The sequence below is a fragment of the Neofelis nebulosa genome, chromosome 12, assembly GCF_028018385.1.
Source record: "Neofelis nebulosa isolate mNeoNeb1 chromosome 12, mNeoNeb1.pri, whole genome shotgun sequence".
Lineage (NCBI taxonomy): Eukaryota > Metazoa > Chordata > Mammalia > Carnivora > Felidae > Neofelis > Neofelis nebulosa.
The window spans coordinates 78,803,028-78,817,117 of NC_080793.1; the positions used below are offsets into that span (position 1 = coordinate 78,803,028).

General features: G+C 41.9%; 1 protein-coding gene across 3 annotated transcripts in view; it reads right to left on the reverse strand.

Annotated features, from left to right (window-relative positions):
- Positions 1-14,090, reverse strand: part of RORB (RAR related orphan receptor B) — a 390,566-nt gene that overhangs the window by 24,500 nt on the left and 351,976 nt on the right. For all 3 annotated transcript variants that reach the window (XM_058695687.1, XM_058695686.1, XM_058695685.1), the window contains 3 exons: positions 5,904-6,025; positions 4,373-4,505; positions 689-796 (listed from right to left, as the gene is read on the reverse strand). In XM_058695687.1, the coding sequence (XP_058551670.1) occupies positions 689-796; positions 4,373-4,505; positions 5,904-6,025 (363 nt within the window). The remainder of the gene's footprint in view (positions 1-688; positions 797-4,372; positions 4,506-5,903; positions 6,026-14,090) is intronic.

The following is a 14,090-nucleotide window of genomic DNA, read 5'->3' on the forward strand; positions in this document are numbered from 1 at the left end:
GGTATGGAACAAGTGGCACCGTCATCGTGAAAACCTTTCCTGGCATCGGCCCATCTTTGCTAACGTTCTTCTTATCTGCACCGTGTACTGATGACTGGATGTGAATGGAGCACAACACTCCCGAAGACTGACTCTGCCCGTGCCCACCCACAGGAAAGGTCTGGGGATCATTTGGGGCAGGTTGGCACCCACTCTATCTGTGCTTCCAGAGCTGCATGACTTAACAGGAAGAATGTCAGCGCTCTTAGCGAGAAGCCAGTGAAGAAGCTCTTCTTTTAATTAAATATCTTAACTAATGATTATGGATTTACATAAGAAACTTAAGAGATCACCCATGGACCACCAGAGGTCTACCTAATATACTCTGTGGGGCAGTAAGCTACAAGGAAAATAAAAATTGATCCTTCAAAGAATGATCTAGAACACATCTCAGCTCTTCATTGATTTCCGAATGAGGTGTGGTCGATCTCAATGGGGTCTGTGGTTCTCTCCTGCCTTTCATATTAGGATGCACGATTGTGCATCTCACAGGTTAGATAAAATATTGGAGGCTCACCTGGTCCAGACCTTATCAAATGAGATACCAGTTCACATTAAAGAATCAAGGCATCTCATTTACCCACTTTGATCTGAGTGGAGAAACTGAAGGCAGCTAAGAAAATTATGTCACCACCAAAGGTAAACTTACCTAAGGCCTTGAACATCTGCATTCCTCCATATTTTCCTTCAAACAGAACAGTGTTGTTTAATGGGTTGAAGGCACGGCACATTCTCACTAAAACCACTTCCAGGCAACCTATGTATAAAAAAAAAAAAAAAGAAAGAAAATAGGTATACATGTGCAATAGTAAAGCAGTTCTTACTGTATTTAGGTCAACAGACTTAAAAAACTTTAAAACACACCCATGCAGATGCACAGACACACACATTCAGAAATGCATCAAGATTTCTTCCCAAGTAAAAGATAACTATATTAGAAAGAAATCTCTCTACATGCTTACGTGAGGAATTAAAGATAAAATATACCTTAAAGGTGGCTAAAATGCAGGGCAGCAACAACACGTGTTGGGGAAGCACACATAGCTTTTGTTTTTTGTTTTCTGGACTAGTATTAAAGGTATTTTCCACTCATGAATTCACAAGGAGCTTTGCAGCAGGCAAGTCCAGTTTGTTAACTTTTGTAGAAGTTTTGCTGTTGGGAAAACCTGCTCTCTGTTTCAGTTTTGAACATCCTCCATGTATATTTCAGCACAGGATGACTTTACACAGGAACCCCTTGAGGGTGTTTCTTGAGGGCACCATTTACATCTGATGTCTTGGAAATGAAGTTTTCTTGGTCAAAGGAGTTTTGGCAAAATACTGAATATTATCTCACTTCAGAGAGTTATAATCCACATTCACAGATCAAAAGCTTGGGAAAGTCCAACATGAAGGAACTTGTTCAACCTCAATGGACCCAGCATTTCTCTGAGTTCTCTGAGTTCACTGTTAGCCCGGTGAGGGCGGGACCTTTGTCCGCAGCCACAGGTAGTGGTGCTTTTTTCATTCACTAGTATAGCTCCAGGACCTCGAAAAGTTCCTGGCACGTAAATAAATAAATATTTAGTGAATGAATTAGTTTGCCACCTTTGTTTTTCCCTCTGAACATTTATTGATGCTCTGAGGAACCAGCGCTGTGCAGTTCCTCCACATTATGGACAAATGGGCTTTTGCCCCAAAGTGTGTTGGAAGGTGACGGCCAGACTCAGAAACCACAAATTTGCAGGAGAGCATGATACGGGTACGGGTGCTTTGGTTACATCCATGGTGTGCCCAAGGGACCCGTGGTGCCTTTCTTATGCTGCCACTTAATATTTATGTCTCTGTCTTCTTTTTTTTGATCTGCTGATTTCTCCTTGCTTTCCCTTATATGTCACCTAGCACAGGGGCTTACACATAGAAGGGGACTTGTCAATATTAATTAAAACAGTGTTTTTCTGACAAAAACAATAATAGGTACCGTTTATTGAGTATTTATAGGGTGGAAGTCACTTTCCTTGGCCCCTTACATTATTTTATTTGTTCCTTACAATACCATTTCAGGTGAATTTTTAAATGTTTATTTATTTGTCTTGAGAGAGAGAGAGAGAGAGAGAGAGAGGATCTGAAGCAAGCTCCACACTGACAGCAGCGAGCCCGACGTGGGGCTCGAACTCATGAACCGTGAAATCATGCTCTGAGCTGAAGTCAGATGTCTAACCGACTGAGCCACCCAGGTGCCTCCTGGGTGACTTTTATTAGCCCTTTCTTATAGGCGAGTTACAGGAGGCTTAAGGAGGTTACGTACTCTGCCTTTTCTACTAGAGTCAACGTTTTTACAGCAGCAGGCATGTTAAACGATTATATGGTGCAGTGGTTCTCCAATGTCAATCTATGGACTGGTTATATCTGAGACTTGGCTGGAAAGACAGTGAAGTGGGTTCTGGGTTCTCTTCTAGGAGATTCAGACCCATGGGCCTCAGATGATGCCTCCGACTCAGAGCAGTCAATATTCTCCTCTGATGCCTGCTGATGCAATTGTAAGTTTGCAATTCATTATTCCTGGTCCATCTCTTCATTTTGCAAATGAGGAAGCTGCCATCTACAGAGGTTAGCTCAAGGTCACGTATCAAATGTGGCAGATTTTTTTTTTTTCCCAAGGAGAGCTGCAAAAATATGTTCCATCCCACATGCTTTTTAAGAGCCTTACCACTCCCCCATCAAGAAGGATCCATGCTCAGGGCGCCTGGGTGGCTCAGTCGGTTAAGCGTCCGACTCTTGGTTTCGGCCCAGGTCATGATCTCACGGCTTGTGAGTTTGAGCCCTGCATCGGGCTCGGTGCTGATGGTGCAGAGCCTGCTTGGGATTCTCTCTCCCTCCTTCTCTCACTGCCTCTCCCCTGCTTGCGCGCTCTCTCTCTCTCTCAAAATAAATAAACTTAAAAAAAAAAGGGGGTAGATCCAATTCATCTACCCTTGAGCCCAGGTGGGCCGTCATGGCTGCCTTGACCAATAGAGTGGGGTGGAAATAGCACTGCATGACTTTTAAAGGTAAGCCAGAAAAATGCGATGCACTGAGGCCTTGTTCTCTTGGCGTGCTAGCTTTTGAAACCTCACAACCATGCTATGAGAAAGTCCAAGGGGCCCATGGAGAGACTGACATGGAGAGGAACTGGGGCCTGTGGCCCAGAGCCTTGGCCGAACTCGGGATCGTCAATCAGCACACAGTGGCAGCCGTGTGAGGGAGACAATTTAAAAGCGGATCCTCCTGCCTTCCGTCAAGTCCCTCAGTGAACACACATGGAGCATTCCTTGCTGAGCCCTGCTCACAGTGTAGCTTTGGGAGCAAAAGAAATGATTACCGTCATCTTAACTAAGTTTTGGGGTTGTTTTTAGCCAGCAATAGATAACTGATAGATCAAGTTCATGTTTGGGTCAAGGTCTGCATCAACTTTAATCACGTGGTGAGGAAGCAGCAGCGACTTATACCTATTCTATTTGGCCCAAGTTCAAATGCCAGCTTTGCTATACGTTGGCTTTGTGATATTGAACACAGCTCTTCACGTCTCTGAATCTCCCCCTCCTTCTGTAAGATGGAAATAATACTGGTGTCACGAGACTAAATGAGCTGTCATGGGCAAACATTAACGTACGCAGGTGCGTTATCACAGACACACGTATACACGTTATGCTTAGTACTCTGGCCCAGGTCCATGAGGGTTAACAAACACCATGGTGGCTCTTATTTTCTACTTTCAAAGGTGGGGGTCAGGGAAAGAAAATTTGTTTCCTGTCTGGGTAATACCATCCGCGAGGTCAGTCACGTGTGGAATTTCTTGAGCTCCTTCCTAAGTGTGCGTGTGTCACAGAGCATGTGTTGGAAGAAGGGGAGGGAAGGATTAGAGCTCAGGGAGTTTCTCCGGGTCTATACTGGCTGCAGGCTAGCCTCATTAAAATGATTGGAGATGACCACAGAGGCAGAGCTCTGCTAGCCTGGATTCCGCCCCCCCCACCCCAACAGAAGGCAAGTAGTGCATTTTAGAGCCAGCTCAGCAATTCAGCCACCTTGACACGCTAATTACTTGCACTGCCTGTCAAGCTGGGTATCTCAACCTCCGCAATTAATAGCTCCACTTTCAATAAGCAAAATTGTGTTTGACTTCAAAGGGGAACTGAATGAGTATCAGGGCATTTTTATTACTGAGAGTTTCCTTTGGGAGTTGGCTGACAGTGTGGGTGGTAAAAATGAACTACATACTGGAAGGAAGATTTTTCTACAGCCAACACTGAGCAAAGGGTTGACCACATCCCGGGCTACAACAGGTGCCCCACCCATGAATCTTCTCCTCGCTTACCTGACTTCAGAAGTAGAATCTGATCATTTTGACAGAGCTCCATGAAGCCCGTTATCCGCTTTGCAAACTCTACCACATACTGGATGGCGTGAGTGATCTGGATGGCGCATTGCTGCCATAGTGCTTCCCTGGACTTCAAGAGACGAGACACACAACGTACATGGAACAAAAGCAACGTGGAGAGTCAATGAAACATTCAGGGTTTCCCTCCTGGAGCTCACCCGTCACTTGGGGCCCAAGGTGGGACTCCACCCCATTCCTTCCAAAGAGGAAGACAGTATTTTCGAACAGACTGTTTTGCCCTGTTTGAGCCTTGCTACGGCACAAATGTCAATGTACTGAGACCGAAATAATGGAAACACTGCAATAACATGTAAAGATAGATATGTACAGTTTCTTTACTCTCTTTCTCCTCCTTCTGCTCACCTAAACAAACTCAGGCTCTTAGTCCATTTTGTGAAAACAAACTTTTACACTGAAGACTAGTGATTTCGTTCCCAGGCTTCTGTACGGTCACTGTTATGTGTGCCTGGCAGACACTAAATCTGTAAGATTTTTATGTTGTGTTCTTTTCCCAGAACTTACGGAGGTTGCTTTTTTGGTATAAAAAGAATTTCACGGGAAAAGACCTCAAATCAAATCACTCTCTTAAGTAATATAGAATCTCAGAAATGTATTTTGATCCTGGGGTTATTTTCTTTGGAACTGGAAACATAAATCCAAGTGTATTAATTCTGCTTTTTATTGAGCATAACAATACCTATGCTTTTGTTTCCTTATTTACATAAAAGGGGTAAGATATGATTGTTCCCGTGGAGAAAAATCAGTATTTTGTAATCATATGTTCAGATATAGACACATTTATATATTTTATTTAAAATAAAATGATAATACCAGTCATTTACTAATAGATCTTGTAATAGTGGCTATCAACCCCACAGGAAAGTAACGTGAATATATAACAGCAGCAAATTCCTTCTCTTAAAAACTTCTCTAATGGACAAAGTAGCAATCAAAAGAATAATGGTAATAATAATGAGGTGAGTTGTCTTTTTTTTTTGCCTTTGGCCTTTTTAAACATGTAGGGCAAGAGAAACATTAAAGGTGCTTTATTGCATACCTTTGTAGTATAGATTTACAACTATTATTACTGCTATAGCTTCTCAATCGTTTCTCTTCCTTGCCTGGCCCCAGGAAGCCACCGTGAAAAGGTTCTAAAGTCATCTGATGTGGGCACAGTCTCCCTGGTCACTTAAATAGGGCAGTGGTTTTTTTTTTTTTTTTTTTAATTGGGGCGGTTTTGCCTTCCAGGGAACATTTGGAGACACCTGATTGTGACAACTGTGTGTGTGAGGGGGTTGCTACTGGCATCTAGTGGGTAGAGACGAGGGATGATGCTGACCATCCTACAGCGTGCAGGACAAGTCCCTACACAAAAGCTTATCCAGCCCCAAATGTCGATAACGCTGAGTGAGAAAGCCGGAAATAGAGACATCACAGGGAGAAACATTGCCATAGTTTCCCAGAGTACCTTGCTCTGATAGGCTTTAATTTCCTCGTAGGTGTGGGTCTGCCACGCCAGCTGGTGCAGCTCCTCCGTGGTGTACTGACACGTCTCCAGGTGGGACTTAATGATGTTCTGTGCAATTCGATCTGTGGGAAAGAATGTCAGTTTGAGGGCTCGTGAATACATTCTCGCTCTGTGAAGGAACAAGCGCTTCACGTTTACCACCGGAATACCTTGGGAGACACGTCAGTTGTACTCGACTGTCTTTAACACTACTTACTCTCTATCTAACAATCTCCAAACTGTTGTCCTTTTTTTTTTCTCCCAATTTTCAGTCTTTTAATCAAAATTTACTGCCTTTACTTCCCCCTTTTGGTCACAAATCTGAGGGCTCATGAGTCGTAGAGTGTTCAAATAATTATTTTAAAAATAAATACAAACGACCACGTTTCCTACTCTGTGGCCTAAAATTCCACTAACAGTCTTCACATGTATGGTCCAAAGTCTTTAAAATATCTTTAGAATCACTAGAACTTTTCTTTAAAAAGGTTAAAAAGAGAAAATGATTACATTCACGAAAAAGCAGGAACAAACACAGTCGAGTCTTTGGGGGCTGTTTACCTCAAATGAGTTGTATTTGGTATTAAACTTTCAACACTGAACATTCTGGATTTGGAGGTATGGAAATTGAGCAACAGAACCAGACACAGCAGATTTCTCAAAAATCTGCAGCAAGTTCCCTGAAGTTAGATACAGCTGTGAGGAGGTTCCCTCAAAATCCCCCCAGCTCTTTGAAGAAGGCGACATCTTGGGAAACCAAAGGACACAAGGATTCTGTCTGGGGGGGGCCTGAGCAGAAAGGAAGATGACCACATTGTCTGCCTGATAACTGTTCTTGGCTAATAGAGAAATAGATTTTTTCTAGTGTTTTAGGTCATGCCATTTCAAATGCAATTTCTGTTCTTTCTAAATAGCCATATTTCACTTCTCCAGGATAACTCTCAAAGCAGTGCTTGTAAGTACCTTCCTTTTACCTCGCTAAGCTTCTGGTATATGTGGTATGAAATATATTGAGCTTTGGTGATGTAGAGAATAAAACAATGGAAGCTTGCACCTCTAGTGAACTTTCCAAAAAAAAAAATCTTGTAAAGCGCACTGCCTGGCATATTACAAACACTGAATAAATGGTACCCATAATTATCATTATTAGGACATTCCGTAGAATTTGTCATCAGGAAAGCAATGCGATGACTCCAATTGGCACAAAACAGAGGTATTTAATTTTGGAGTCAGTGCTACTGAAGGAAGCCATTTCAATGTTTACTAGAGTTTCTCAATCAGAACCGTCAAGTGCTAGATGTAGGAGATGCTACAAAATGCTAATTTAGGATTATAGTCATGCTCTATTGGGTTCCTCATTTAGCATTTCTAGACTTTCATTGCTTATCATATTCTAAAATCCTTTCTTTAAAAAATCCTATATGCAAATTTTATTGAACATCCTCCTATGTTGTTAAAAAAAAAAGGGCAGGAATTACTTTATACATCATATTAAAATAGATGTCATGGTTCATCATTTTTCAATTTCACTTGGGCAGTCTAATTACTTAGAAGCTAAAAAAAACCATATCTATTTCTCAGTCAGTATATAATGAAAACATAAGATTTCTATGGCTTTCTAGTTTTCAAACCTTTATCTTCTTGGTATAGTCTGTTTTCATCTTCAAAGATGTGCTGATTTGTCAGTAATTTACAGGCTTCAGGGTTTATAAGCAAAACTACAGCTGCCAGTCAAAATTGCATTATGAAAAACTCTTTATCTGTTCCTTTATGGCATCTCCTGGGAACTACTGGCCAAGGTTTAAAAATTCTCTAGCCTTCTGCCACGAAAGCTTGGGGGGGTAGGGCATAAGGAGGAAGGAGTGGGCATAATAAATACATGGACAGGTTAAGGCAAAATTGGAAGTTAAATCCACACACAGGCTTTAGGACTCAGCTCAGATGTCCATTACTGGTGAAGGTTTCCCTCCTCCCCTGGCCCTTTGGTAGAGGGGTCGGCGGCTGTTACACTTGATTCTACCTCCAGAGCTCTTATTCCGCTCAGACTTGCACTGTGGTTATTTGTTTGGGTCTGTTTGTTTCTTACCCTTCGAGGTTGTGTGAACTCTTCAAGAGCTGGACTGTAGAGCCCAGCACAAGTGTCTTCATTTACTCGTTCAACAAATATTTTTTGAAAGGCTATTATGAACCAGGTTATAAAGTATAGATTTTTTTAAAAAAAGGATGTTGTCTCTTTTTTTTAAAAGGATCTTACAATATCATGTATCATATCATATCATCATATCATATCATATCATATTGTATCATCATATCGTATCATATCATATCATGATATAATAAATGCCCTTGAGTTATTGTGGGAGCTCAAATAAGAATGTATCTAACTCAGTCTGGAGGAGGCTGGAATATAACCACAGAGAAGATGCCTGTTGATCTGGGTCTGAGGAGAGGTTTGTCACATGGAGAAGAGATAGGTATACCTCAGGTAGAGGGAGCGACATTACAAAGGTACAGATAGAAAGCTAGTTAGGAGCTAGATAATTTCTCACATTACATTTCATGTCCTTACAGTCCTCACCTTTTACAACCAATTTCCCTCTTACTGAGGGAATGAGGGAGTGACTTTAGATCCATTTTTATAGAGCTAGCAAGTGGTGTTTTGAAATCCGGTTGTCTTTTCCGGCAAGAACACTATCGTGCTTGCGGCACAGAGTGCGTGGAGAGATGGGGAGAAATGAGACCAGGCAAGGAAATTGTCACTAGAGATCCGACAGCTGAGTAAGGCACGCCGAGGAATCTGGATTTTAACTTTAGGCAACGGGGAGCTAGCAGAAGCTGTGAAGCAGGAGAACGACACGGTCAGTTTTTTGTCTTACAAAGGTGACCTTGGCCATGGCAGAAAGATGAGGTGGCATTAGGGAGTACGTGAGATCAATCAGGGTTGGTGATCATTCAAGCAAGATACGAGGAGGTTCTGGATTCAAGACAGTTCTGAAATATTATGTACAGGACCAGAAGATGTGGCTGAGAGGGGGTGGAGAGAACATTAAATACAGAAGGTGCTCAAGCAATGTTGAGTTAATAAAGGTAATATTGAAAATGTCCATCTATCCATCCACCCACCCTCCCGCCCACCCACTCTTCCATTTTCTGCTTTATTTCACAAGGATTTTAGAAAGCTTATACTGATCCTTTGTTCAAAAATCTTTTTTTATTTTTAAATTTATTTTGAGAGAGAGAGAGTGTGCGTGCAAGCAGGGGTGGGACAGAGAGAGAGAGAGGGAGAAAGAGAATCCCAAGCAGGCTCTGTACTGTATTACGTAACTTGCTCTGTACCGTCACCGTGAGATCTTTTTTTTTTTTAATTTTTTTAATGTTTATTTATTTTTGAGAGAGAGACAGAGTGTGAGTGGGGGAGGAGCAGAGAGAGAGAGGGAGACACAGAATCCGAAGCAGGCTCTAGGCTCTGGGCTGTCAGCACAGAGTCCGATGCGGGGCTCGAAATCACGAACCGTGAGATCATGACCTGAGTTGAAGTCGGATGCTTATCGACTGAGCCACCCAGGTGCCCCTCGAACCGTGACATCTTAAAGCCTAAGCACACACGATGGCTTTGAGGTCAAACATCGAACGTGCGCTATTATTTCCCATGCCCTTGTGGCGAGAAATAGAAGGCAAATCTCTGTTTGACATAAGATATATAACTATCAGCGACAGTAAAGACACAGTAGTGGCAGCTGCAGGACAGCCCTTCCCCACTTTGTTCCATGGGTCTGCCATGCAGAGGCAAGCCACATGCAAAACCTGACGGCCCTCTCAAGGCTCAGGTCAATAAAACACAGGGTAAAGCTAGACTTGGTCCCACGGGAGCAGGGCCCGAGGGCACGTTCTGTCGATGAGAAAGATGCATGGCCATTAGAGGAGATGGTCTGCCTGGACTGAGAGTCTGCGGTTGTGAAAAGGGGAGAAGGATTTAAGAGGAAGGGGACAAAGGGAGAGACAAAGAACACAGTATACAAAGTTCCTGCTAGAAGCCAAAGGAACTTTCAAGAGTCCTTGCCTGGAAAAACAGAAAAGGTAATAGTAAACGCAGTCCTCTCCAGGGACCGACCACATGAGAAGCCCAGACAAAGAGACTGAGGTAAAAGAGTAGAGGACAGAGAATCTTTCTGGGCAATCGCACACCCTTCATCCGTTTCCCGGACTTGGATTGCAGTTGCTTGTTAGGGCCCAGTTCTCGTCGGATTCTTTAACCAGCTTGGGCCCTGGATGGCACATGTTAAAGACAGAGCCCGCCCGCACGGTGCTGGGATGAGGGGTTCGACAGCAGTATGGCCCAGGTGACTGGCAAAGGGGAAAGTTTCCCGCCCTGAGAAGCAATGTCCATGAACTCTACCCTCTGCTCTTCCTGATATCAAGGATGAGGCTAGATATTTCTAAAGTGGATAGGAACACGCAGCTACATTTTCTCAGGAGTTAAGATTGTATATGTGTTCTGTACATGTTCAGCGAGATAGTGGTTTGTCTCGCTCACTAAGAGTACGCAAGCTGCTTTGCTAGTTTATAAAATGATGTCAAGGAATGAGAAAAAAAACAATTTTATATGCTCAGTCACTTCTTTTCGATCCTGGTGAGGTGAAATGCAAACATAGATGCTGGCAAGGGAAAACTGGGTGTGTAATTACAGGTTAATATCAAGTCTGTGATCCTTATTTTCTGTTTATAAATTGTATGAAAAAATGGCTTGCTCTCACTTTCTCTCTACCCCTGACACCGCCCCCCCCCCAATAAAATGGCTGTTTGTTTTTAGACTTTGACCCTGCTACTTTTCTTGAAGGAAGGCTTGTTGGCACACAAGACTTATAAGCGACTAATAGAGTTGGTAACTTCACATATTAAGTAATTTTCTTTATGAGATAGGAATAACAACATCTGAGTCAAGTGTAGGAGTCATCCTAGAAATCTTTAAAATAACTGTTATAGGGAAATGTTTATGGCACAGATTTTGGTACACGTATCTCCAAACTCACTGAGTTGTATGTTTAATAATAGGAACAGATTTTTGTATGCCAATCGTCCCCCAATAAAGAGAAAGTAACTGATATAAAAAAATAAAATAAAAAAGAAAGTAACTGATATAAGCAAATTACCATCGTTGATGAAAAAATTCTAAAAAATATATTTTTAAAATTGTCACACTTCTCTGGAACTCTTAGGGGTAATCTTAAATCCACTTACGATGTGGGCGATAAGAAGAGAAAAATTAAAATTTTGCAGAGAAAGCTGGAATAAAATTGACGGTAATTCTCAGTGGTGTGTGCAAACATTACAGAACCCTGGGGCTGGAGCTAACCTCTTTCTTCCATTTCCAAATGGACTGTATCTAAATAATTCCAGAAGTGAGTTGGCTCCCTCGTCTCTGTGCACACCTCTCCCCCATCCACATCAATCTTCATCATGATCTGTTGAATACATCAAAAAAGTAGGAAGGAAGTCTTTCCTTAAAACATTTAGAGAGGTTGAGATGCATATGATAAAGTTCACAAAGGTAAAGGGAGTTTTATTTTTTTTTTTTTATTTTTTATTTTTTTATTTTTGGGACAGAGAGAGACAGAGCATGAACGGGGGAGGGGCAGAGAGAGAGGGAGACACAGAATCGGAAACAGGCTCCAGGCTCCGAGCCATCAGCCCAGAGCCCGACGCGGGGCTCGAACTCACGGACCGCGAGATCGTGACCTGGCTGAAGTCGGACGCTTAACCGACTGCGCCACCCAGGCGCCCCTAAAGGGAGTTTTAAAGATCAATCACAACATTGGAGCTCTTGGGTGGCTCAGTCCATTAAGCGTCTGACTTCGGCTCAGGTCATGATCTCGAGTCCGTGAGTTTGAGCCCCAAGTCGGGCTCTGTGATGACAGCTCAGAGTCTGGAGCCTGCTTCAGATAAACAAAATTAAAACATTAAAAAAAAAAAAAAAGAAAGGGGTGCCTGGGTGCCTCAGTCGGTTTAGCGTCTGACTTCGGCTCGGGTCATGATCTCACAGTTCACAAGTTTGAGCTCTATGTCGGGCTCTGTGCGGATCGCTCAGAGCCTGCTTCAGATTCTGTGTCTCCCTCTCTCTGTCTGCCCCTCTCCCACTTGCATGTGCGCTCGCTCTCTCTCAAAAATAAAATAAACATTAAAAATTTTTAAAAAGCTCAATCATAACACAATGCCAAAAATAATATTTGGAAGTAACCCTTAAAGAAATACACAAAAAATAGTTTTTCATATGTACTGCTCCGCACAGCAAAGCAGTTGGGAAACAAGTCGTCCAAATTAATTAATTCTCTGCAGAAAAAAAGGCTACGTGTGTCTATTTCAGTGAGAAATACATAAACTGACACGCAAGGTGACAATTTCTTGTTTATAACTCTGATGCTATAAAATGAGGACCAGCATGCAGCTTTTAAAATAGCAAGTGACCTTCTGCAACTCTGATTTCAACCACTCAGCAGGTTTTTTTCCACCAAAGGGGCTTATTTTAGCCCTCACTAGACATTTCAGCAAACGGTGCTCTCCAAAGGCTGCAGCATCTCTGACACGGATTACACAGGTGGTTTCATTAGAATCCCACATCCTGGGAACGGGGAAAGTTGAGTATATCTTTAAAAACTGCTGCTTTCAGTTTTTCAAGAGCACCGTGGCCCAACTGTACCAAGGCGAGAAAGCTGAGACTCCACGCTATATATAGGACTAGAGGGGGTTGCATCTGAACTTCCTAATTCTTTCTCCTCCCCCTCCTTTTTTTTTTTTTTTTTTCATGAGAAAGTACGGCTTCTTCTTGGTGAACTATACCCTCTATTCATTTTCCTCCACAAGAGATTTCTTTTAAACTTGGAAGTATCCTCCCTAAAATACTGTATCTCAGCCTCCATCAAAATGATTAATGAATTTTTAATTTATCACTTGCCTTAAGGATCTAGAGAACCACTCAATTCTCTGTTTCGTTTGTACTACTAGTGTGAAAGTGGAATTCTTAGGGGATTTACTTTGAATGAATGCCAGGATATCTCTACGGACTTGCTCAAGGCGAGTTTTAAGTGCCTGTGTTAGGTTTTTGGGATATCACGATTCCTCAGAATCCACGCTCCGAGGCAGTGACTATAATATATTAGAACAACTGGTTGAAAAGTGAAACATTTAACCCAGTGTGCATTTTGCTTTTTGACCATAGACCGCTAGTTTTGTACATTTTCTGTCATTAAATAGAACAAGTGTACTGGTTAGGATGCACTAGGAGACAGTGTCAGAGAGAACAATGTCAATTTTAAGACCTTTCTGGTTTTTCTCATCTCTACTTAGTGATTATTGTTTTTCTAGCATAAATAGAATTGTGCTGTCAGCATAAAAACATCAACAACCTTTAAGCTTAATTAAAACAGCCACCTATCAGTGACGCATAGCCTCGACAGGAAAGTAGTATATTTTTAGCATTTAAGTTTCTCAAATTCTTTTAAGAAGGAGCTGGGGCATAAATAACCCATAGTCCCTTTGTTGGCTCACTTTCACCGTCTAACCACCATTACTCCCTCACCAGTGAATTAAGACAGCTTCTGGTCTCCTTTTCATACAAATTCCATTGCCAATTATGTTATCAAAAACTGGCATAACAGATTTGTACTTCATGTGGACTGAAACCAAAATGTGCGTAGAGTTCTTCAGAAAAAAATACATTAACAAAATAAGAGACGATGTCCTTAACTATAAAAAATGATGAAAAGGTGATCCACACAGTTCAACAAAATAGGAACACAGAGAAAAACAATGAAAAAATCAGATAAGTAACAATAATATCTGAGCAAAGACTGAATGAATGGATGGTTAATAAAATGGCTAATATTTTCTCAAATTTCGGGAGGCTCAGGTAAGAGCATTTTAATAGAAGGAAAGGAAGCACAATGTAAAGCATAAAGAAAAACTGAAAGAATCTATCCAGCATTTGTGTTAAAGCCAAATGAAAAAAGCGTCACGAGCAGCAAAAGAAATGAACCATCAAGGGGCGGCTTTCTTAATAATTTAATAATGGAAAGCTGTTTGGAATCGCCAAGTGTTTTGTTTTATTGCGACGGTATATGTCTAACTTGGGGCGAAATTATAGTTTCTTTTCTTCAA